Below are 26,837 nucleotides of genomic sequence, written 5' to 3' on the forward strand. Positions count from 1 at the left end.
CATGGCGCCATGGAAATGATCCTGCAAATGAAAACAAATTTAATTAATCCAAGAAATAAAGAAATATCAAGAAAAATGGTAGCAGACGACTGAACAGAGATAAAGAGTTTGGGGAAACGGTAAGGATGATGGACAGATCGGTTTAAGAAGGGGGGATTAGCTGTTTTATGATGATTAACGATAATTCAATCTGCTCAATGCAGTTTAATGCGAATGAGAGGGGCTTTTTTTTGCAACCTTGAACTGTGTTTATGTGACGAAAACTAACAGTTAAAGAAAAAATAAGTACTTGTGTTTTTTGGTGGGGATCAAATATTCTCACAAAATTATATTATTATCTGACAGTTGTGACTGTGGAAATGTGCTTGTTTACTGAGAGAGAGAGAGAGAGAGAGAGAGAGAGAGAGAGAGATGTTTGACCTTCATATGCAACTTGCATTTTATTATTTTTATTCTTTTAATTATTTATATTAATGCTTGGTCAATATTAGATGTCAACAATCATGCCAATAGAGTACTCTGAATATTAAGATAGAGAGAGAGAGAGAGAGAGAGAGAGAGAGAGAGAGAAAATGCAACAAGTAGCCTACTTCTCTATCCCCAGCCTATATGCTTCAACAATGTATCCTAGATGGATATTTCTTCTGAAATCTAAGAAAATTATTATTACTGACATCTTTTATTTCCAAATTCGTCTATGGTTGAATGTCTACGTTGGCTTACAGTGCCATCTAGTGTAATATATATATAGTGGTTAAGGGAATTATTTTGCACCTGTGTCAGGTATGGAACATTTTATTGTCATTTTGAATGTAACGTAACCATGTTTTTTTTTTTTTTTTAAATTGTGCAAATTATTTATAGTCATTCATCTTCATTACCCACTTTGGGTTTTTGGCTTCATTTAAAGCAGTGATATGATGGTAAAACACAACATATTCTCTTCAACTACTCTCTTGTCTACCCTCAGGAGCCTCAGTATCCACGGAACAGCATGGGAATGGTTTGCTTCCTGCCTGGTTCACATCTGCCCTGTGCAGACTCACCACTGGTGTCCCACAAGGCTCAGTACTTGGTCCCTTCCTTTTCTCCCCCTGTACCTACTCCATTAGTGAAGTCATATCCTCACATGGGTTTTCTTACCACCACTATGCAGATGACACTCAACTCATCTTTTCTTTTCCTTTCTCAGATACCACAGCTTCCCCTCGGATCTCGGCATGCTTGATATATTTTTATGCATGAGTGCTCATCAATTAAAACCCCAGCAAAACATACCTGCTGGTCATCCCAGGTGACTCATCTACAGGTCAAGATCTCAGAATAACCCTCTGCTCTCCCCTTTAGCCACTTCTCGGAAACTTGGCGTAACTATAGACAATCAACTGTCTTTCTCCTCACATGTTGTTAATGTGACTCTTCTTGTCGATTTCTTCTCTACCACATCAGAAGGATTCAACCATATCTGTCCACACAGGCTGCCCAGGTGCTAGTTCAGTTTTTACTGAACTCTCTGCTGGCAGGTCTTCTTCTGAACACTATATTCACAGCTGCACAACTTGTGTTCAACCTGGCCAGGTTCTCCTACACCACCCCACTGCTGCGCTCCATTCACTGGCTTCCAGTAGCTGCACGTATCAGATTCAAAACATTGATGCTTGCCTACAAGACCAAAAATGAACCAGTTGCCATCTTACCTCAGAGACCTCATCACATCTCGCACTGCACCACGCTGTCTGAGATCCTCCAGCACTGCTATACTGGTACCACCTTCTCTCAGAATGAGGGGTAAGATTTTCTCTGTTCTGCACCGAAGGTGGTGGAATGAACTTTCCCTAGATATCCGTACAGCAGAGACACTGGCTATCTTCAAGCGATGGTTTAAGACCTACCTCTTCCTGAAACACTTGAATTAGAGTTGTAGTCTGATTGATATTGTTTGTAATCTAGCGTATCAGTGTAGATTTATTCATTGCTAGAGACTCAAAGCACTTTTGTACGTTGCTCTGGCAAGGCTGATTGCTAAATGCCACAAATGTAAATGTGAATGTAAAAATCATGTAAATCTAACTGCTGGCTTGGGGGTGAGAAGTTTCTCTTTCTCCACAAATTGGTTGATCTTTTGGTTGTCAAAGTCTTCACTCAGATAAGGATCAGGAAATTGTTCCTCTCTCATTAGCCTTTGATGAGCCCATACGCAACAGCAGCTGCTGTGGATACATTAATGTTTTTCAGCACATTCACAACAGCAATTGTTTGATTGCTGTGTTTTGTTATGCCTTTTTTTTATCCTGTTAACAGGCTCTTGTTTAATATTTTGATGCGAGGAGGTGTAAGAAATGTAAATGTTTCATTGTACAACATATTGTAATGTATAAAAAAAGAAGAATGATGTTTTTTAAAAATACAGACAGTAAACAAAAACTAAATAAAGAACAGAAAAGATTCATATTTGGTACATAACAAATATTTAATATGATAAACAAGGCAGGGAATGTAATTTAATAAAAGAGAAACATGTTAACGTGTAAATACGCAGGCCTACTCAATCACAGTGATATTTGTATAATGATAATGATAATTTAGCATTCATTTTATATTTGAATGTGTGTGTGTGTTTGCGCGTGTATGTCTGTGTGTGCTGCAAAATATCTGCTAGCAAGAGTTCATAAACCCTACTAATCAGTCAAAACCAACATTTAAACAATTCATTGCTTTGCTTATTTTTTATCTGATGCTTATGACTGATAGTAACTGATAGTTACTATTATGTATAACTTATACTGAGCTTAAAAAAAAAGGAGCAAGTTTTGTCAAAGGCCACAAAATATTAATTTAAAATGTGGGAGAAACCTGTATAAATGTCATACAGGGTATGTATTGTTCTGATACACCCTGTGTGTATAACAAGTATACAGTATCTGAGCACTCCAGCCCTTAGGAGTAATATAAACACCATGGCATATATAAGCAAAGATAAAGTAGGCCTTAATTCATTCTGTAGGTCTCTTGTGTAATGTTTATATAAAAATATTATTCAGGAAAACAAACTGTAAATTGTTTGCATATTAAAAAGATAAATTAGATGAAGTGCTAGAGAAGCAATTATTAAAATGTTTATATATATATATATATATATATATATATATATATATATATATATATATATATATATATATATATATATATATCCTACACCTAAATATGATGATGTTTCAAATATTTATGGAATATCAGCAGATTCTAAATTCAGTGTGTTGACTTCTTTTGTTTCGGTTTCCCATTAGTATGAAGATTAAGACATACATAATACAAGCACTGAAAAACAAAAATGAAAAAAGGATTAATCCCGAAACATGTTCCCAAATAATTCTTCACCACCACCCATACATGGCACAATGTAAAAGATATGGTCCTCTTATAATGTGATTTAAAGATAACAAATCCAAACACAATAAATTATTCTAATGAAGTACTAAAAGAGTATAATTATAGTTACAGATATAGATATGACAATTGATTATTGGGTGTCTAAGGACACTATAAGAACATTCACAAAATCAAGTATTTTTTCTTTCTTTTAGAAATGGACAGTAAATAGAAAATAAATCTCTTGGCTCGGAGAATGATGCAGGTCTCTTCATCCCGGATGAAGGTCTTTGTGAGTCAAACAAACTAATATCTGGAAATGTAAATACAATATTATTATTATTAATTAATTCATATATAATTTTCCTCTGATATGATAAATACTACATTTAGATGTTATAGGTCAGGTGCTGCTAGCTGTCAGGCTATGGTCTGGATGCTCAAGTTCTGGACAAGTACTTAAAATGCTAAGTATGCTGTCCCAGAGAAAAAAAAAAAAGTACTGTAACTCATCTTTACATTTCTAAACATGAAACCATCTTCTGTAGCAGATCCTTTGTTATAACAGAGTTTAACAGATAATGGATCCTCTGTTGTTGCTTTTTTCTGTTTGGCTGAAGGTAGCTCACTGGACCAGATTCTACAGAGCTACAGTAGATCCAGCAGGTCAGAGGTCAGAAATAATTTTCATTTCTTTTTTTTTAAATAAACAGTAGGGGGAGACACATACATGCTTTTCCTCTGACTGCTCTCCCTGAAAGTTTTATTCTTAAAGTTATATTACAAAAATTAAACAGCACTGAATACAGTATTTATTAGTATTATGGAGATTAATGTTGTCACCTGTAGTAGTTTGGTTTAAAAGGTCCATTTTTATTAAGGCCCATATACTTGGCCTGTTCATCGGATAGCTCCGTAAGGTGAGCATCAAAGTTGGGCAGATGCAAACTAGCCACATATTCATCTGAAACGCACACAAAGACAAATACATAATTTTTTTAATTGTTCGCAGATTTGATATTTCGACTATAGCTTAGCCAGTGAAGCTGGTTTTACCCATCTTTTTGGGCAGCAGGTAAACATCCTGTCTGTAGCGGCCTTCTGGAGCATTGTACAGCTCTATTAGTGCGAGCGCCTAAAACACAAAAAACAGTGTCAGTCACTGTCACTTGCTTTATGTCATTACTACAATTAATCTTTTTAAATGTCTGCATGAAACCTGCGTCGTAGCTGTGATGGAAAGCACAAATGAGGGCACTGTGGAGCAGCTCAAGTTCAGAAGCCGTCCCTGAAAACAGAAGATAATGAGCCATAGTAATTATAGTAATACATAGTCATTTCTGGTACATTACTAAGAGACAAAAGAGAAATGATAAAGCACTTCTGCCAGCAGGATGACCCTTTTCCCATCAGGCCAGATGACATGGTCCACCTGAGAACGCACTCTCTCCCACGTCAACTCTGGTGTCCTGAGACTTGCCTAGATATAGAGAACAACACGACACACACACACACACACACACACACACACACACACACACACACACACACACACACACACACACACTCAAGATTGTCGTTCTGTCATTTTTCTGTTCATGCAACGGTTAATGCAGCAAATTAATCCTATGTCTGCAACTAAACCTAAGCTTAACATTAACCTCTTTAAGTGAAAACAATTCTGAAATTCAGTTCTCACCAAGATATAATAATATACCCACAAACACACAAACAGACCTACATCAACAATTTTATATACTTTCTGTATATAAAGCTGAAAATAACAATATGGATGTGGAAGTATTTTTGCACAAGCACACATACATACTCATTATAATGTTGCACAAAGGAGCAGCCAGATAAGAGGCTTTCAGACTGTTTAATGAAAAGTCCTTTAGTCCTACATACTCACACTTGTTTAGCTCTTGATGCTTATTTCACCCACACAAGATGAACAACAAGCTTAACTTTGGAAGAGCCTTGCTGCATATTGTTCTGAATTAGTCAGATAAACACAACCGGCAAAAGCTGGGTCTCCTTTTATACCCGGGATAAAAAAAAAAAACAGTCTAAGAAGACAAGTGGATGGGTGTAGCTGCATAATGCAATGTAACAGCTTCTTTTTAACTCACCACATCAATCTCTGTGTTAGAGTGGCCCATATTACACACAATGCAGCCGTTCTTCATACGATCCAGCTGCTCTCGGGTTACCACATTTTTATTCCCTGCAGAAACAAATGTTATTGCTCTCAATGAACATGACTCAGGAAACAATATTTTACAGCCTTAAAGTGCAGATATAAACAGCAGCTTGTGACCAAAACTTTGAGGGTGGCAGGGTGATGTTAATAATAATATAGCTTCAAACCAATAGACTCCTATGTAGTTAATTTAACAGAATGTAATCATTCATTTACAACCACTAAGTGGTAGTAAATATAATATATCAATTAAATAGTTTTTTCAATGCCAAAAGTTCTGTTCTGAGTGAAAAGGAGCTTGGTGGGTGAGTATTTTTAAACTAGCCCAATCAGGCTTAAAAACTGCAGCATTGGCAACCTTGTCATTAGCTGTCTACATGCTTCTCCTTCCTGAGTATAATTTATGCCCCAGGGAGCCTCTATTAGCACTTCCCGTTGTTGCAGGTCGCAGTGCATTAATGGCGCTTCATAGAGCTGTGAGGAAAAAAGTGACCAAATCAGGGGAACTTCGGAAGTTAAATAACGTCTTTTAAAATCATCGCTATTAGTATTTCATTAGTGTTTCAAAAGAACTTGACCTGTATGGAGTGGATGAGGACTTGGAATTGGTGCCACCGGATACAAGTGCACACTATGTTATGAATATAAAGTGCTTTCATTCTTATGCAGCCAAAACATTTGATTTAAATTTTCTCCCAGTTCAAATAAAAGGCTCCCCCTCTCTTCTCTTTTTTCCCCCTTGACAGTTCAAATGAACACTGGAGTCAGCATGCACTCTTAAAAGGCTGGAAACAACAACATCAGAGTGCTATGATTGTGTTCTGATTAAAGGTGCAAATCACAAGAGAGAAGAGCTTTGGATGCTGCAGAGGAACTACACGGAAAAACACGCAAGCAGTTAACTACCTGTGCATGTGATCACCATGTCCATTTGGCGCACCACTTCGTTCAGCTTGACAACTTTAAAGCCATCCATGCTGTAGGACAACATCATGTTAGAGAGAAATTTGCCATTAGGTCGTAACTAATAGATAAGTATAACAACTGTTTAAATAATACATTTAGCAATAGGCAAGATTATGTAGAAGATATATAATTAAAATTAACATTTGCACAAATCACAAATCAGCATTTGTAATAATTTGAATTATTTATGACAAAATGTTTTTTACACAAAACATGAAACTAAGAATAATAATGGGGTCATTTTCCACCATTAATGTAATACAGTATAGCAACCAACAAAATTCAAGTTAAAAAACTATCATCCTATAATCAGCCAATTATCTTGAACTGGCAAATTATTACATGCTCTTTAAAAATATCAATTGTGAGGCATTTACCTGTGCACGGGCTTCTTTATGTCATTCTACAAGTATTTAAATAGGATTTATTCTAGCCCATTCCAAAATTCTTTTCTTTTTATCCTATTCCTTCTTTTTGCTTATGAGCTTCAGGGCATTAATGCAAATTTCTCTTCACATTTAGCTTTATAACTGAGGGCTACAATTTTGGAAGAGAAGCAGCCCTATAGCACGATGCTGACACCACCATGCTTCACTATGGTGTTCTTTGAGAGAGAAGTTGTGCCCAAAACAATCGACCTCGGTTTCCGCCTTAGACTGTAACACATTTTTGCAAAATTTATTGGGCTTAAAGGATTTTCATTGTTTGTTTGTTTAGTTTTTGCTTTATCCATCTAATTATTTCCACTTAGTTGATTCACTTTATGGTGTTGCGCCGTAAATTAAAGTATGTCAGTCAGATAAAACCAAGAAAATGTAGTGTAGGTTCCTGCTGAAACAACTGATATTATACAGGGTTTATCAGACTCACTTCATCCATGACATGTGTATGATAATTCCTTTAGGCACATGTATGGCACTCAGGTTACCGCCCTTTTAAATTCTTTTCCTTTTTCCTAAAACGTTTCTACTTGTTTTTCACGTGAAAATTCTTGGTTGCTGTATTATTAATAAAAAATACAAATAGCATGCCATTTTAACATGGGTGTGTAGACTCTTTATATCTGAATTGCTTGGCATGGACATACAAAAAAACACAGGTTATGGGTAGGAGGAATCTTTATAAAATGAAAAATAAAAAGCAAATAAACTAGCATACTGCTGTGCCAACAGTAGCTAAAGAAAAAAAAAACAGCATTGGCTACAGTATAGTCCAACAGGAAATATACGATTCCCCAAACTCTTTCTAGTATGTCATGATGCTGCATTGCATGCTGCAGTGTTTGATGCAATGGTGCTAATAAGCAAACATATCTGACATTACAATACACGTAAGCCCTTTAAACTAGATAAAAACAAACACACAAACCTGCACATACACATGTTGTATTTAGCATTAAACCAATCATTTAGAATAAAATCATTCAAGAGTTCATGGTTTTTCAACAATCCCACAACCTGTATTTATGTGGTATTTATTATGAGCTATTCATTTGCATTTCAATAGTTAATGCGATTTATTCAGACACTGATGAAAAAAAATAGTTACTCACATTCATTCAGTTTAAATGGCAGGTAATATGCTATTAATTGGTTTTTTTAATCTATGATTTATCTATGATACCACAACTGACAGGTATTTTGTATTATATACTGTTGATTTGCATGTACATTGTCAAAGGGGAAAAACAGAGGTCAAAAAGCATTGTGTGTATCTCACCAAGCCTGAAGAGCACAGATCGGGTCGATCTCAGTTACACACACAATGGCTCCCAGAGCTTTGAGTGCAGAGCAGCAACCCTTGCCCACCTTCATACAGAAAATATTGCCTAATCAAAAACACTGCAGAATGAGATCTACAGATATCCAAGGTGCAAGAAATGATGTTTTGCAACCCTTGGTTCTAAAGCGAGCTAGTGTTGACTCACCTCGCCATAACCACAAACCACCACCTGCTTCCCTCCAAACATCACATCTGTGGTTCTTTTAAGACTAAAAATGGAGAGATAATGATGATATGGTGTCAATGTAGAGACACAAGAGTGTAACAGTTTAGAAAGAAATGACACACTGATGCTTGTGCTCAAATATCAGTTCCTCATTTACTATCAATTGTAGTGTATATACAATACAAAGGGCAGCAGGACAGGACAGGAGATATCCGATCGAATTCTGACAACCATGAAAAATGTGTACTTTGGAAACACATCATAATCATGACCACCCTAAGATAAACATTTTGAACATTTCAAATTACCTAACAACTCTTCCTGTGTACTACAGTGTATGTAGGAGAAGTGAGCATTGGTTTCACATTGCATAATGTGAGTTGTAATATAGTGCTGTGTGGGGACTGGGAACCCCAAGTGTCTCTTTTTTTTCCATTGTTATAGTGGTAGAAATTACAAGCCATCATTATCAAAGTTATTATAAATGGTGTGCTGTTATAGTTATCCGCTTATTTAAAAGGTCACTTGCAATGAAAAGGAAGTCTGCATTTAAATGTCACCTCATGTTCTGTCAGTGGAAAGGAATATGAGGCTTTGTGGCTCCAACAAATAGCTAGAATCCTATTGTACACATTTGACTAATGAGCCTAATATTTGAATATTTCTTACAAGAAATCTGTAATGAGGAGGTCCATTTTCATTTTTTTCATAGGAGAGAAGATAAATTGGTCCCTGGTTAAGAAACTCTAAGATCACTATCAAATGTCTCACCCATCCAAGATGGACTCCCTGCAGCAGTAAAGGTTGTCAAACTTCTGCTTGGTGACAGAGTCGTTGACGTTCATGGCAGGGACACACAGTTTTCCGGCTTTAGAGAGTTGGTACAGTCTGAAAACATGAATGGGTCATATTGAACTACAGCGAATATATTGCTATCATTTGTTATTAAAAAGCATGCAAAAGAATTTGAACTATTTATAGTTCTGAAGCCAAAATTCTCTATAGTTCTAAAAAATGTCAGAATTTGCAATGAGAAGGTTTTTATTTTTTCAGTTATCGAGCATCTGTTCACCTATGAACTCCAGTGACGCTCTCCTCCACAATTCCTTGAATCTTCTTGAATACACTGGGGTACTTTTTATATACCCAGTGTGTGAGGTCACCACCATCATCCAAAATCTGTCAGCATAACCCCAATTAATGCAATCAATCAAATATCAAGCATTCACTATTAAAAGCTCAAAAGACTACTACTATCACAGGGTGCTGTCTACGGATTAAATATCTAATATTAAAAACTTAAACAACTTCAACCTAACTGAAGCGTACAACACATTAAAATGAAATTCCCTGACTGGTCAAAGCAAGAGAATCGTGTACCATGTTTGCTTGCCAGCCTTCCGTGTTGACACAGCGATCAATGCACCACCAGAAATCATCCTCAGACTCTCCTTTCCAGGCAAAAACAGCCACTCCTATTAAAAGAAGCCACACTGTTTAAACATTTGGACTGGATTTAAGGCTGGTTCTGCAACAAGCTTATTATAAAGCACACTTTCTTAAATCCAAACTCTCATTGAAATGCTCTCATCATTGTGCAAAAAAAAAAAAAAAAAAATATGTGCAATACATCTTTTTCTTTATAATTTTGGTATTTTTCTGTGCAATAATAGTTTTGTTATTTCTTTTATTAAAAATGTCCAAACGCTTTTTATCTTCTTTTAATTCATTTTTATTTAATTAATCTTTTATAGAAATGTGAAACTGGAAGCTTTTGTCACCAACACAAATTCCTTGTAAGTGAAAACATACTTGGCAATAAAGCTCTTTCTGATTCTGATTCTAAGTACAGTAATTCCCCGTTTATCGCGGTGGTTACGTTCCAAAACCGCACGCGATGAACGAAAATCCGCGATAAACGGATGCCAGACCAAAAATGCTTCTTTTTTTTATGGTTTAAGCCGTAAATCATCCTCCCACACACTTTAAGAAAACACAGAAAAATGTTTGCAAGAATACACTCATTTATATTTCTATTAATAAATTTCATTATTTCACCATAAAACAATTTCCTATACGTTTTTTTGGAATATCAGCATAACAAATTAGTTATGTGGCAAATGTAATTCTGAGATTCGAACCGCAGTAAAGCGGGGGATTACTGTACATAGCTTATAGAACATAGCTCAGGCTATAGCTCGCATTCCATACATGCTTAAATGGATGTATGGACATAGTAGACTTAAGGTTTTACTGCAGTGGTGGTCAAATTCTGGTCCTATGGGGCCAAAGCATGGTCAAATTTCATGCTTACTTTACAGTTTTGCATGCATATCAACTCTGCAAAGCTTGATATTTGGCTGAAATCTATAGCTATAGAAAGCACAGAATCCTCCACAGCGGTTTCTGCAATTTAAAGTTATCCTTACCTATTTCTGCCAGGGCAGCAGCCACTTCATTCTGAGTGGAGTAGATGTTACATGCAGCCCAACGACACTGAGCGCCCAGAGCCACCAACGTCTCAATCAGTACCTGAACAAACCACGTCAAGATTTTTAAAAGGTTACAAAAAAAAAACAAGCTCGTAAGGTGTTCATTTATATACCCATGCTGTTCAATTAGTGTCTGATGAAATAAACAGTGTTAAGATGTAGCTGCTAGTTTTAAAATGATAAGCTAGTAACAACCACTTTTAGCGCAACTTTAAAAAAAATGGTACAAGTGGTAGCAGATTAGCTACTTCAAAGCTGTTTTAAGACTGTGGAATTTCACCTGGATTAAGACTGTGCTTTTTTGGATTATTACATCACCACACAGTACAAGTAGATTCAAGTGAAGTATTGGTCGAATTCTATATCAAACAGTGTGATATTGTGTGCTCCTTGTCGGATTACACAATGATTGTACTATCATTGTACTATCATCAGACAAATGGGTTTTGTAGACCTGCGATTAAAGAGAATGACTACATCTGCTTTTGTCATCGGTCATGTTAAACTGGGATTGTGCAGATAATGTTGTTTGGAGGGAATAGGGAATAGGGACATTTTTCCATTCCATTAGAAATTGAGGCTTTTAGGCAGTCAGCCATACTTTGTGATTTTAATTCAAACGTATGAAATTATGTCAAAAAGTCACAGTGCAAAGCCAGTTTAAATAATATGTAGTGTGACAGTGTGACACTCGCAAAGTAGCTTCCACAGCACTGCAAATAAACTGTTCCCTTTTTTAAATTTTTGAATCAAGACGTGTATTTAAACTGAAAAGAGGAAGCGGTGAAGCAGAACGTACCGCTGTCTGTGCGGTGATGTGGGTGCAGCCGACCACTTTGGCCCCGGCAAGAGGCTTCTCTCCTTGAGCCCTCTTTCTCAATGAGATCAGAGCAGACATATCTGAGGAGAATGAGACAGACAAGTGGATTTAATGATGAGCCAGAGGGATCAGACTGCAAAGCATGCACTAAGTAATGTCCCAGACAATAAAGACTGGCTAAAATATGATTTAGCCATTAAACAAGGCTTTGAATCTTGTCCTGAAGTATTCTCTGTATTCAAAAGTGTTCCTTATTTCAGCTTTCGGAAGAGAAACGTATGTTCTAAACATATGTATGAAGACCGGGAGCTGAACAATAAGTACGGCTGAATATTGCTGCCAGGAGCAGCCGTTAAACAGTCCTGCTAGGTCACTGAAGAGCACTTTCTGCACTATAATTAGAAGTACAATACAGATTTGTCAGCTTCTTCAAAACCAAACTAGTATTTCCCTTACTAATAGCCATTCTTAACTATTATAAACGGACAATGACTATTAAAAATGCAAATATAAATACTATAGTTTTCTGTGTTGTTCATGCAGTGTATGTTTGAATGAGCTATAGGATTAAGTGGGACGTGCAAGACACAGTCTCACCTTGCTCTGCAATCTCGATCTCCCTTCGGCCAAACTCGGCCTGTTTTATGTTCTTGACACAGAAGTCACTGCTACCTTTGGAGTTGACCTGAGTCTTTTCTCGAGGAGATGTCTCATCATCTGAGCTGTCTGTGTACGAGGCAGCTATCGGACCAGCACATAGAAAGAACAGTCATAGAAGCATATATTTAGATGCGAGGTTTTTAATTAGTTAAATGTAAACATTGTTTTTACTGTAAACACTACAACAAGAAAGTAATAGTGCTCAAGTAGTGGCTTTGTAACAGTTTCCAATACCTTATTAATATTTATGAAATTCTATTAAAACTCTGAGTGTCTGACATTACTCCACTAATTAAACCAGAAAGCCTACTAATGTACCCTTTCACCATTTATTAACATTTAATATATCTATAGCCCATATAACTAAACATATATATGTCTTACATATATACTTTTTTATAATATACATAGTTATGTCTCTGTTAATAATCCAGTTGTCATGGAGATCTTATCTGTCCATGTTTTTTTGCTCTATCCAGGTTTTGAAGCTGAACAAAGCAATTCATTTAATCGAGGTGCCTTTATTATGAGCAGGACTTTCTGCAGATCCCAACATGGAAAGAAACAAATAATGCTTAAGATAAACAGGTGCTAACTTGTAAGAAAATTCTAATCAGAGGACAGGGTGAGTATTGAAGGTGCCCTTGGTGCAGGTAGTTTTCTGTACTGGTATAAATCACTACTCAGAATCAACAGAAATACCACTGCTATTAATCTGCTAAACTAAGACTGGATAGAGCAAAATTATATATAGTGTATAGACCTTGAGTTTGGAAACAGTGTTCTATTTAATTCAGTGTCAGGTAATTTGCAATAAGAGATCATAATGTGATATGACCAGAGCTGTAGCTGTCAGTGGAGGACTGGGAGATGGAGCGGGACAGTGAGCGGCGGCCCGTCTTTGTGGGGAACTTGCTGAATTCCTGCTTATCCTCTTGGTTGGCGAACTGAATCTGCTGCAGGGTCAAAAAGCATTGCGGAGTTAATCAATGGTCAAATGATCCTATTAACAAGTCACAAAAGGGTCATTATTCAGAAAGTGTCATGGCTTGGATTATTCATTGATGAAAAATTGGAATTTTCCTTCTAGGTATAGTTCAGTATATAGTGGTGAAAACATTGCCTTTACATCATTTAACCTGAGTGTCATTAGTTCCATGTATTGAAATGATTTGCATACTGTTATGAGGCAAAACTGATAATATGGGTGTTACAGGACTGCTTGAGCCTTGAAAGTGTGTGCTAGAACTGCTGTATACAGTCTCAGCTTTTCACAGTTTTTTCTTGCCGATTTGCTTTGCTAGATGTTTTGGTATATGTTTATGCTTCACTGGGCTACTGGTACCCATCAGCCTGCCTTACTCTGTATACATTTTCTGATTAAGTCATGTCAAGTGGAAATAAATACACAGTACACTGGCATTCTGAGTGCTTCATGGTTTAACATCTTCTCAATGTGACCTTTACAAACAGCGTTTTTCTCATTCAAAGGAGTCAACCAAGGACATAGCCCTACTTAAGAACATCTTCAAGGGAACATCTTTAACTGAAGATGATTCAAGACCTCAGGTCCCAAGATCCAAAATACAACCAATCCAATTGTTGATATAATTTAACAAAACATTCTGCTAAATATGCCTCTGTAAATATACAGTGTCACTGCAAGTCAAAAATATCTAATGTTTTTGCTGATATCTGCTGCTGCATTGGTTTGTGTTTTAGGAGTGGATGTTACTTTGCGTTCCTGTTATGTTTTATACCTATGTACTTGGATATGAACGTGCTATATTTGCATGAATCAGTTCCCTTCATTTGTGAATCAATCCCTGAGTTCAGCGCTTTTTATTGCAGGTTGAATTTACTTTCTTGTTCTTTTTGTGACATTTTGCTGAACCTCGTAGCCGAAGAGAGCAACTGGACATAGTGAACAGCAAATGCTTTGTCTATGGCGCTAGCAAGATAAGGTCAGACATTAACATTAACCAATGCTGGAAGAGGACGTAACACATCAACTTAATAAAAAACAAGCTCAAATTGAGGAACTCTTGCAATCAGATAGAGAAGTGAACAGAAGTGTTTATAGTCGTTAACATGCGTTAACATTTTATGCAATATGGGCAAAAAAAAAAGGTTGCATTCATAAATATATCTTTCCTTAGAATGCCTATTCCAAATCAAATATGCAAATGGTCAAACAAATGTAATACCTGCATTATAGCAACGTTAGCTAAAGAACATTGGCCTGAGTATGTATATATATATATATATATATATATATATATATATATATATATATATGTGTGTGTGTGTGTGTGTGTGTGTGTGTGTGTGTGTGTGTGTGTGTGTGTGTGTGTGTGTGTTATTACACAGAAAGGCTGATTAAATAGCACTAGGCTTTTGTCTATATCTAAATGATATATATATAGATACATTTTAAAAATAATTTTTTTGTGAAACTTGTCACTGGTCTAGCACTACACAACAAGCTAGTTTCGAAATGCCCCTGTGCAGCTAAACAGAGTTTCAAAAGTAACTACAAGCAGATGGGGAAGCTGGCATCAGCACTGAATAAGCCACTGTTTCCAATCCCTTACTGATGACGATACCTAATGACCATGAGTCTGTAGAGTGTGACCTGGAAACAGACTACATAGAGACTCTACTACAGAATTCACATTTTACCTTGTTCACTTATTGTTCTTCCACTACTTTTAAATGTGGAGTTTGACCGGCTGAATGTGAGCTTAAATCTGACACATCACCAAAAAGCAGAACTGAAAACTTTAATCTGCACATGCAGGCCTACTACAAACCAAACTGCAAGCAAAAATATACACATCAATACATGGTTTGGAATGGCACATGATTTTGGACCGCTATAACATGAAACAGGTTAGGAAGGAAAAGAAGGAAATGCTTCAGCAAACATGCTTACAGACAAGGAAAAACTGGTTATAGAACTGGTTAAAAAAGAACAGTCATGCAATAAAATACCTTCAAAACATGAGAGCTAGATGGAGAAAATCCTGAATGCATTCTGCTCTACCTAGCAATAGAAAGTCACTTGTTTGAACATGAGCATGTGGACCAAAAGCTAAAGTGAAAATCTCTATGCATAGAATAATAACCTGATTTAGTTACAATTCTTGCTTTTTTCATCTATAAAATCATTTCTGAACATTTGTTATATGTATTCTGTAAGAGTAGTGCTGGTTTTTCAGTCGGTTAATTTATACAAATAGATTCTAAAATCTAACAGCAAGGAAGGGAGCTTTTTACTTTTAACCAGGTTAAAAAGTAAACCAGAGCAAACCAGTAGCACTAACACATGATGTAGACAAACAAAGCAAAAAGCTGCATTGTGAAATGCATAAAGTACTAAAAATGATTTACAACTGCAAAAAGGTAAAATACATGCCACCAGACCCTACAGGGTTATTATACCCATCCGGATATTCTTAACATTCTCACTCATACTTAAGATCCCTTCAGTCACATTTATAACTGTTTTCGTGAACTCTGGTCCCGGGCATTCATTTTCACCTGTGTGAATCTTCTGTAACACATTTCGCCCAATTTAATAGGAAGTTGATCTAGGTTCTAGGTTAGATTCTAAACAAAGATTAAACCTTTGATTTTCTTCCCATCCCTTTATGGGTTTCTTTGCTGTTCTGCTAATACTGAGCTACTCCAACCCTGACCAGGGTGAAGTAGTTAGTGACAATGAATGAGTGACTGTGTAGAGAAATTCGAAAATTAACCTCACATCCATAAACAAGCTGTTATAGACTAGTAAATGAATGATCAGTTTTTTTAATTAGATTTATTTCTATAGCACTTTTCACAACAGACTTTGTTTTAAAGCAGCTTTACAGAATTTATCAGTAAAGGTGAATGGTGTGCATTTATCCCTGATGAGCAAGCCATGGTGAAAAGAAAAGGCTTCAGTTTATAGAATATATCATAAAAGATAAATTTACCAACAGCTATCACTCGAAAGTGATGCAGTATTGTCTTAATATCATGAGGCATGGATTATATAATCACATATTAGCTTTGTGGTATTTGTGATGATGCCATAAACTCAACCCGTTCAGTATTTCATGTAGCATTTCAGGTCGGAGATCTGTGACCTTACCGTGACTCAATGAAAACTAAATATCCATGTGTGTGGTTTTCCTATACCAGCTGTCCTTATCTAATCTAATGTGGTATCTCTATTATAAACAAATTGTAGACAGTCCTGCATAAATGTGTGGTAACTGTTCCAATTCAAAAAATGTGAGGACAAGCGGTAAAAACTAAGGCCTAGAGGCAAACATGGAGGTTTGGCTTCCTTTTTGAGGAGTATAAATGAGGAAGAAAAGAAAATAGACCAAGAATAATAAGATTTGTGGAAATATTTGAATTCCATGCTGGAGTAAAGCTTTGGGCTAAAAACAAGAAGAAACTATGGAGGTGTTATGAGTCAAAACTGCAGGACATGCAATGCAAAGTTGACACAACATGCAGCTTAAAGCTTAATATTTAAAAATAAAATAAGATCAACCCCTTCAAACTGAGGTCTGATGTCCCAGTGATTAAAGAAAAGAATGACGAAAGGGGAGAAAAACACAACACTGTGACATCAAATTAGAATGATGTTAATTAATTTATAATGTTATGCTTCATTAATTAGGTTTACTGTAGATTATGACAACAGAAGAATTTTGAGAATAAAGTCATGCGACAAATGCACTATTACTGAGTGTTAATAAAAGCGGCCACAAAGCACCAGAATGAGGAACTATAGTGGCCTGCTGAAGAGAAAAATCTAATTTAAAGGAAACTCCAAATCTAATTAGGCTTATTTGATTGAATGATCCCGCCTCAATCAAGGTCTAAGCAAGCAGTGGGATCAAAGTTCCCAATACTGAATTACAAAACTCTAATCACCTAATTTCTAAATAAGTAGAAATATATTTGCCTTTTTTCATTGAGTTTCACCACAAGATTGCAAAACATACCTGTGTATGGTCACAGTCATCCATGTTTCCTGCCACTAGGTCTTACTCCTGTACTGCCTCTTGTATAGTGTTACCATTGCATATAAATGCGACATTCCCACGAGGGGGGGGGGAGGTTCCTGAGGATCGCCAATGATCCTCACGGCTAAAAAGTATCTGTGGGAACTGTGGGGTAAGAATATACCACTCCTGAATCACCTGTCTTCTTTCACCTTCTGGTGTACTGTAACACCACCCCCTCAACCTTTCTCCATGTACAAAACCACAAACACACAATCTCACAAACACCTGCTGTGGTTGTACTATAGTCCACTTCCACTATGCAAATTCTAGGTATGTAGATTTGTGGCAGTTGAGTGCCTTTGAAATATTAGACCTCGATCCTCTCCTGAAGAGCAGGTAATAAAAAGGAATCAGGACTAAATAAATCTTGTTTATTTAACTTTCATTTGAGTCTACACATACACACATATAAATCCAAACACACACAACGTTTTCTTTTTTAACTCTGACCTGTGATTTAAAATTTCCATGGTTCCAAGATGTAAAGACAGACAGCTAGCATTGCTCTAGCAGAGATCCAATGTCATGCTGAGCAGATGCTCCTGAGGTAGTTACTATGACCCTCTTATTACCTGCTGGTGTCCTGGCCATCAGCCATTTTCCATAATCCCATGCCTTCTATTATTTATGTAGATACGATTCTAGTTTAAAAATACAAAGAAATTTGATATAATTATGAAATTCACAAATACCATGTTGTGTTATATAGGCTTTGTACAATGTTCTTCAAATTTATATAGTGCTCATAGGGGTTGAAAGCACAGAGTCTATTATATCAGACTAATCTAGTGATTTGAAAAAAGACCAGCCACATCCACAGCCGGCATGACACATAATTGTTAAACGCCACCGACTGCAAAAAGTGTTGCAGCATCAGGATCATTAATGCTTCACTACAAGCGCATCGTCCCTCAGGATTTAATGTTCTGCAGTCTTTTCAAATCCATCTTCGCTATAGTGAACTGAATTAAACTGCCATGAATGACAGTCAGACACATGCAAAGGCAGGTTCCATCATTAAAGCGACTAAGGTAAACAGACCAAAGGCACTAGGTAACATTCAAAAAACATAGGCAGGCAAAATATTAGGCAATGTCATAAGCGATTAAGAAAAATGAAAGCACTCATATTGAGGCTTAGGTGAATTAATAAGTGAATTAATGATAGTAACTAATCCTTCACCAACTATTTGTTGCTCCAAAGCTTGAAGAATAACTTTGGATGCAGGAGGTTAAACAGGGATCTCACCTAATGCCCCACACCATTTCGCAGCAACACTCTATTGCATAATAATATACTCTGGATGTATTCATTAACCCTGGTTTGTCTTTCCAGCTATTATGTTTACTTACTTGTATATTATAAGATGCTGCTTCAAATGGTTTAGGACGGCAGAGTTTTGCACACTTTTGCAGTTTTACCCTGATATTAGTGCCCTAGATCCAAGTCAGTAATATTAATGTGTACTATACTATTAGTTTCACCACTGTTTGTAATTCTGTCTTTCTCCACTTAATGAAACAGGACTTTGTACATGTGTCTAAAACTAAAACGTGTCCCTGTGTATTAAGTCTCTGAGATGCCCGTAATGTTTCATCAAGGTCATAGACCACCACTCAAAAAAACTGGCAGGCAAAAAAACTCTTAGGTTGACTTGAGTAAACTTGAGTTCTGACACCTGACTGTAAAATAAGGATTATACTGCTAAATAAAGCAAGAATTTCAGTCTTGGAAAGAGTAAGAGAAACAGAGAATAAAGAACAGAGAACAGCAGAGGGAAAAAAAAGAGAACGTGTGCTTGCATTTCTGGAAAAGCATCTTGAATGACATGATTAGAACAAAAAGGCTGTTGTTCTGGTCTGGTCTGATTGCAGCTATTTAAACTATTGACGCCATCAGAAAAAGGATCCTTGTCGAGGTTATGTGGATATTTAAATGTTTGTCATGGTTGACACAGTCATGCAGTGAGCAGCAATGTTTTGGATTGCCTATAGGTTCTCCGGTTTCCTCCCAATGTCCAAAAACCTCAGCAGGATTGGCTTTGCAAAACTTCCTCTAGGTGTAAATGGTGCCTTGTGATTAACTTGTACAAGCATACAGGTTACATTGATTCATGATTTTCAGGGAACAGATGTGATTTTTTTTTGGATCCCAACTAATAAACATGTGAGATGCCTCAACCCACAGTCCTGCTTCATTGACTTGCTGACTTGTGAATTCACTGAACCACTGGCATGCGTCACTGACCCTGTTTTTTGGCCCTGATTTAACCTGCAACCCTTGGTGCTTCAGCAACCCTGTCCACAGGGAAGTACGTGTGTTTACTTCAATATCTGCCCGCCTTATGGCAGTCAGGCCTTGTTCTATGTTCCCCAGGACTTGTTACAGCCCCAAATCCTCAGACAACACCATTTGTTTAGCTCATGTCCAATTCCATCCATGGGCCTTACTTTTTGGGTTTTTTTAAATTTTATTTTAAAACTATGGATTATTTCTGTCTACTTGTTTAACCTGTTAAAAAAATATGAATCAGGACAGGACAACTATAATCATTTCAGTGTGCCTGTTAAATATACTTTGAGTAATCATCCTTCCTGTTCCACCTGCACAATATTCAACTTCTCCGTGTTCGGCAGTCCTGAAATTCCATGACTTGACTGAAATGAGACCAGCTTTAAACCATTCAGATGAACGCTTGCAATGTAAAGGAACAATAATATCTGAGTAATCCTCAGTTGTCAAAGAAAGCTTGTAAGTTTGAAACCCAAAGCTTCAAACATAATAGGTCTTTTCAATACAGATACAATGCTTTCCATATATCTAGTCCACAAATGAAAGGAGTTCATTAACTGTTTAAACATTGTCGAAGAAAAATTAGTTTTATTGTTTCCAAATCAAACACTTAATATTTCAAGAAAACATTACATATTAGCTTTGGAACAGTTGGATAGGCTAAATCAAATCTTGAGTAGGCCTATTCGTACAAGAAAAACAAAGACACGCTATTGGTGACTATCGAAATATCTGATCATCTAAACTGAGAAAAAAACAAAACGGAGAGGAGAAGAAGAGAGCAAAGTCAGCGATGAGATCTCAGTAGGTAGCACTGAACCATGGCCTTATTCCAACTCTTGGACTGTGAAGTTCAAGGGAAACTGTTCCCATATGAATTCATGTGTCATATTTCTCATAGTTCAATGCAGCAAAATCTCTCCCCTTGTTGAAGTTCAGGTCACCCAAATCACAACAATACTGCTCATAATAAGACCGAAATGATCTCCCGCAATTCCTGTAATGAAAGAGAATAGGCCTAATGCTTGCAAAGGAAACAGTGCATGTTTTGTTTAGGTCGCTGCAATTGTCAACAGTGATGGGGAGGATTCTGCCTGAAGGTATAAGCAGTCTTGGATTCTGTGATATTTGACCTGTTGTGAATAAGTACTGGTTATTCAGAGGGTATTGGAAATTAAATTGTGGTCTTTCTACATGCCGTGTTACTATTTAGCTATATTTTAAAATATGAATAAACAATTATTATGCCAAAACATTACAAAGGGAAAAGTCAAGCCGCAAATTCACCATTACAATTGATATGTAATTTGGTTGTTAGGGATTTAAGAAGGAATAAATGGGATTTGGGTGTCTTGTTCACATGCTTTAAAAAGATTTATTCCATCATTAATACAAAAGCATTATTTGTTATGTAAAGTCACATCTTGCATTTCTTTACATTTCACTGCAAGTTGTATTCTGTGAATAACTATGAAACAAATAATATCTTGGATCTTGAAGCGCTGCTGGTTACATCTTTAATTCACTATATATAAAGCCAGTCAGTCTAGAAACAGGTGGCACTGAATAGAATGTTGAAGAGCAGCAGGAATCTGCATGTCGATCTGTTGTGTAACCAGTTGAGAAGTGAGTGGGCTGAAGAGTGGAGTTACTCAACCACACATACACATAAGTGCGTGTGGACACACATAGGCTTCTGCACACGTATGACCTTCTGGCGACTTGATGCACAAATTTGCATACTGCAATCAAAGTTATTCATTGTCTGCAAGGAAACAGAACTGTGTAATTGCACAATAATCTGCCACAACATTAAAACCACCTGCCTCATATTGTGTAGGTCCCCCTGTGTGACACCAAAACTCTGGCCCACCAAAGTCTGGATTTCACCAGACTTCTGATGGTGTATTGTGATATCTGGCAATAAGACGTTAGCAACAGATGCTTTAAGTCCTGTGAGGTGGAACCTCCATGTACATAGGAACACATCCCACAAATGTATGACTGAAATAAGATCTGGAGAATTTAAAGGCCAAGTCAACAACCATGAGCACTTGGATATGATTCTCAAACCATTCCTGGACAATTTTTGAATTGTCGTAAGGCACATTATCCTGGTTGCCATTAAATAACACTTTGAAGATGAAGGTGTGCATTTGGTCCCAAACAGTGCTTATATAAATGGTACGTGTCAAAGTAACATCCACATGAATGCCAGGACCCACGGTTTCTCAGCATGAACATTGTCCAGGGCATTACGCTCACAGCATGGGCACTCTTTTTCAGCCATTTGTGAGACTGGACCAGTCAGGCTCTCCCCATGCACATTAATTGGCCTTGACCCTGTTATCAGATCTCTGGTTGTCCTTTGTTGGTGCACTATTGGTATGTTCTATTGCATACTGAGAAACCCCACAAGGGCTGAAATTTTGGAGATGCTCTAAACCAAGTCCTCTAGCCATCACAATTTGGCCCTTGTCAAACTCTCTAATATAGATACGCTTGCCCAGTTTTACTGCTTCTAACACATCAACTTTGAGGACAAAATGTTCCCTTGCTGCCTAATATATCCCACCCACTAACAGGTGCCATGATAAAGAGATAATCAGTGTTTTTCCAATTTACCTCTCAGTAGTCATAAAATTATGCCTTATCTGTGTATATACAGTATCTCAGAAAACTGAGTACACTCCTCCCATTTCAGTAGCCATTTTAGTAGATCTTCTCAATGGACAATACTATAGAAATGAAACTTGGATATATTTTAGAGTAGTCAATGTGCAGCTTGTATAGCAGTACAGATTTTCTGTCCTCTAAAAAAAACCTCAACATACAGCCGTTATTGTCAAAATAGCTGGCAACAAAAGTGAGTACACCCTAAGTGATAACAGCTGTATGTCGTGTAACCATGCAATGCCACAGGTCCTATTCATCATGTTCATGTTTCTTTCTGCTTGACAGAACCTCAGAAATGTGTGCATCTTATATTAAAACAGTTCAAATTTTGTGTTTTGAGTACAATTCTCTCATCCTGACCACTGAATGTTCAACATGGCACCTCATGGCAAAGACTCTCTGAGGATTTGAGAATTAGAATTGTTGCTCTCCACAAAGATGACCTCGGCTATAAGATTATTAACACCCTGAAACTGAGTCATACAGAGGTTTTCCAAGACGGTTTCCACTCAAAACAGACCTCGCAAGGGGCGATTAAAGAAGTTGAGTCCTCGTGCTCTGCGTCAGGTGCAGAAGCTGCTTCAAAAACACAATGAGTGCTGCAGCATTGCTTTAGAGGTTGCAGAAGCGGACGGTCCACGTAAGTGCTCAGACCACACTGCGCCGCACACTTCAACAAGTCTGTTTGTCTGGCCATCGTCTCAGAAGGAAGCCTCTTCTGAAGCTTCTCACAAGAAACAACAGTTTGCTGAAGACAACCTGTGCAAGAGCATAAATTATTGGAACCATGTTTGATTGGCTCAGATGATGTCCAGCGCCCGGGTGAGAAGTACCAAGAAAATTGTGTTTTGCCTACAGTCAAGCATGGTGGGGGTGGCATAATGATCTGGGGCTGCATGAGCGCTGCTGGTACTGGGGAGCTGCGGTTCATTGAGGGAAATATGGATTGCAACATGTACTGCGACCTTGTGTGATAGTGTGATCTTGTGATAATATTACAAACATGTTTATTTCATATCTATATATAAATGCTGGGACACTCCTCAATCAAATCAAATGTATTATTATTATTATTATCAACCATAATATACATTTTATAATTAGTGTCTAAAAACAAAACTTTCCCAGTAGTGCACAGACCCAAGTGCCATGGTTGGAAAAGATTTGCATCACAATCCACAGTCTAATTATGGAGTGAACATTGTTTCCACAATCACTTCTTGGAAGGTTCTTCGGAGTAAAGCTTTATTCACGCGGAACGAAATATAGAATAACATCAAACAATTCCAAGAAATCTTTGCCTAAAAAAATCCATGTTTTTATTTTATTTATTTTTTGCTCCATCTTGCATCTTTACATCAGTTGACATCAGTTGATGTGTAATTTGGACTGAATCTTAGAAGATGACATGTTTGCTGGTGTGCACTTGTGACTAAATAGTGATTGTTGATCTTAAATCAAGGTGACTGTAGTGGTAAATAAATGAGAAGATGAGTTGCATTGGGAATGTGTAAAGAACTTGGATTAACGTAGACGTTCCAGGTTTAGCTGCTCTTTCGGAGAAACCTTTCAGTTCCTGCAACCACGTCCTTGTTATGAATGAATACACGCAGTGTTTATGGAATAACAGGCTGAAGTGAAGCATCTCTTACCTTCTTGAGGCTCTTGTGCGTGTTGACCGCAGTGAATGCGGCGGGCAGCTCGCCGGCGCTCGCCTCGCTCTTCTTGCACACAGTCAGCGCTGAGTACTTCTCCGCCACATTCTCACTCTCCTTGAATTCTTTACTGGCCTGCTTTACCTCCGACTTCGCGTCCACCACGGCGTCCGTCATGATGCTCTATTAAATGAAAAACGCTTTCGAAAAATTCGTGCGATCGCCGGTATTTCCTCACCTTATACGCCTCAGAAACTGTAACCTTCCGTGATGTCCTCTAAGCCCTAACACTGTACCACTGTAGAGATAAGCGAGACAAGATATTACACCAAACGCGGACTGGAAATCTCCCGAATTAAAAATGAAATCGTTAGAAATATCGATGCACACCACCAGATCTTTTTATCCACAAAAGTGATTTTGCGGCTCAAATGCAGATGATCGCAGATTAATTCGGGTTTCTGGTTGTCCGACTCGCGATAGGCAGCATCAGCTGTGGGCGGGGCTTCGAGGCAAAGCACCCAAGCACCTGCACGCAGAGGAAGCGCGTGGGATGGGCGTGGCTTTCCATGACCTCACAACCATCAAGCGAAAACGCTGCTTGAAGCTCGTGTCCCAAATACAGTCCTGAAAGTGTGCACTTTGTGACGTCCACAATATGCAAAACTCGTCTGATTTCTCAAGAGGGCACGTGAGTTGAAAAATGTATGTATTGAAAGAGTCGGTTCAGGCTTTACGCTTCTTACGGCATATAGAGAGGACAGCTAATGTGAACACATCATGACAAATACAATAAGCAGCTCTGTTGGTGTCTAAAACGTGTCAGGGGCTTGGTGCGGTTAAAAATTTGTCAACAGCAACAACTTATCAGAGTTAATTCACTTGTGTGCAGTTCAAAATGATCGCTTTACATAAAGGACAACACATTATATATTTTAATAGGCTGGAGTTTCATAGTGTGCAACTTCCGTGTAACAAGTTACTTCCTGTTTACACTTATGTCACAGCAGCTGCAAATAGTTGTTTACCCCCAAACAACCTCTAAAGATCATCTCCTGAAGGCAGAAAAACCACATGGCTGCATCTGTAATACTGCTGTTATACAGGTTTTATAAATAACAAATTAATATAGTGACACTGACAGACACAATATAGCAAAACGATTAGCTTATTTTTGCTCCATGAATGGAAATAAACACCACTCTCACTGATAACCTGTTGGATTACAATGATTTAATCCAACAGGCAAATTCCAGAGTAAGAACAGGAGCTTTGAGGATTTGGACTGTGGTTAATGTCAACAGTCTGCTACACTGACTCAGGACTACAGTTTGCTTCTGATCACCATCACTGTACCCCGCAACATCGTTTATCTGCAATAAATGGATGTTCAGTGCAACCCAGATGAGGACGGGTTCCTTCTTGAGTCTGGTTTCTCTCAAGGTTTCTTCCTTATGCCATCTCAGGGAGTTTTTTCTTGCCGCAGTCGCCACCGGCTTGTTTATCATGGATAAACTTACACTTAAAAATGAATTTGCTTTGAGACAATGTTCATTGTTAAAAGCGCTATACAAATAAAAATGAATTTAATTTAGACATTCTTTTTAAAACTAGAGCCAGTGAAAATAACTTCATTTCCTCCTTTTCATCATCTGATGAAGTTTCATTCATAAAAATTCCACTGTTGCAAGACTTGAGATGTTGCACATTGAGTTTTTCAGAACCATAACACAGAAGAAATTTTTCAATATTTTAGTTGATAAAACATGGCTTTCATGATTACAGACAGAATAGACATCAATGCATGGGTATTTGAACATGTTCACCCAAATAAGGACCTTGTACCTGCTACAAAAAATAAAAAAATAAAAACATTTGCTTTTCTGTTTTCCCAATATCTTTTTTACCCCTCGTATTGGCCCATTTACATTTAGGGCATTTGATAGACCCCCTTATGCAGAGAAGCATTGATCCCATCTATACAACTAAGCTGCTGGGGGGGGCTAAGGGCCTTGCTCAAGGGCCAGCGGTAATGTGCTGGGATTTGAACCTTCTGATCAGAAGTGTTACATATAACCACTGGATTTACTCTCCTCATTTGTCTGAATGACACACAAACAGTTCACACTTTCATATAGACCTAGAATAAGCATTAGAACATGTCTCTACTGTTTCTGTGCTGCCTGATTACATTTAATATAAACATGAAATCAATTAGCCAACTGTGAATTTGCCAATTAGAGCTTAGTCTTGTAATCGAAAAAAAAAAAAACCACACACTAAACATGCTCATACAAACACAGACTGCATGAATTTTCAATACTTCACAATTTTTTTTTTTTTTTTTTTAAGTCTACTTAGACTAGCATACATTTTGGGTATTAATTGAACATCACAACAGAGTGAATGTATAGGATGAAATATGAGGTGATAATAAACAGGCCTTTCTAATGGTGTAGCTTAACAGATATAGGGGAAATTAAAAACACCACATTCCTGTGAAGTAATGTGAAGAAACCAGTGCACACATTAGTGAACTAAAATTTCTGATTTCGGTCCACAGAATTAAACTAATTAAAATACAGAACTCAACTTAACAGAATTAAGATCATTTATAGCCTTCAACAATGCAAAAGAAAATAAAATAAAATGAAAATTATATATCAATAAAATGATTACACAGAATA

General features: G+C 37.3%; 1 protein-coding gene across 6 annotated transcripts; it reads right to left on the minus strand.

Annotated features, from left to right (window-relative positions):
* Nucleotides 1-2,451: 2,451 nt before the first annotated feature.
* Nucleotides 2,452-24,656, minus strand: ahcyl1 (adenosylhomocysteinase-like 1). Of its 6 annotated transcripts, XM_046871843.1 has the most exons (18): nucleotides 24,541-24,656; nucleotides 24,148-24,448; nucleotides 13,297-13,414; nucleotides 12,396-12,539; nucleotides 11,778-11,878; nucleotides 10,916-11,018; nucleotides 9,867-9,961; nucleotides 9,559-9,665; nucleotides 9,258-9,374; nucleotides 8,466-8,529; nucleotides 8,258-8,346; nucleotides 6,479-6,549; nucleotides 5,502-5,596; nucleotides 4,751-4,849; nucleotides 4,589-4,657; nucleotides 4,426-4,504; nucleotides 4,213-4,333; nucleotides 2,452-3,682 (listed from the first exon to the last, which is right to left on the minus strand). In XM_046871843.1, exons 2-18 carry the CDS (start codon nucleotides 24,325-24,327, stop codon nucleotides 3,676-3,678), a joined length of 1,659 nt encoding a protein of 552 aa, XP_046727799.1. In that variant the 5' UTR covers nucleotides 24,328-24,448; nucleotides 24,541-24,656; the 3' UTR covers nucleotides 2,452-3,675. The 6 variants fall into 6 exon arrangements, with proteins under 6 accessions (XP_046727799.1, XP_046727801.1, XP_046727804.1 ...); XM_046871845.1 differs by having other exon boundaries at nucleotides 12,396-12,524; nucleotides 24,148-24,630; XM_046871848.1 differs by lacking the exons at nucleotides 24,148-24,448; nucleotides 24,541-24,656 and adding an exon at nucleotides 17,465-17,585 and having other exon boundaries at nucleotides 12,396-12,524.
* Between the last annotated feature and the right edge of the window lie 2,181 nt (nucleotides 24,657-26,837).

This window comes from Silurus meridionalis, chromosome 17, assembly GCF_014805685.1.
Source record: "Silurus meridionalis isolate SWU-2019-XX chromosome 17, ASM1480568v1, whole genome shotgun sequence".
NCBI lineage: Eukaryota > Metazoa > Chordata > Actinopteri > Siluriformes > Siluridae > Silurus > Silurus meridionalis.

Coding starts and splice junctions, on each gene's coding strand:
- ahcyl1 (XM_046871843.1), bottom strand. CDS start 24,327: ATGACGGACGCCGTGGTGGACGCGAAGTCGGAGGTAAAGCAGGCCAGT. Junction 11,019..11,777: donor ACATCACCGCACAGACAGCG/GTACGTTCTGCT, acceptor TGGTTTGTTCAG/GTACTGATTGAGACGTTGGT. Junction 9,666..9,866: donor AAGGCTGGCAAGCAAACATG/GTACACGATTCT, acceptor TTATGCTGACAG/ATTTTGGATGATGGTGGTGA.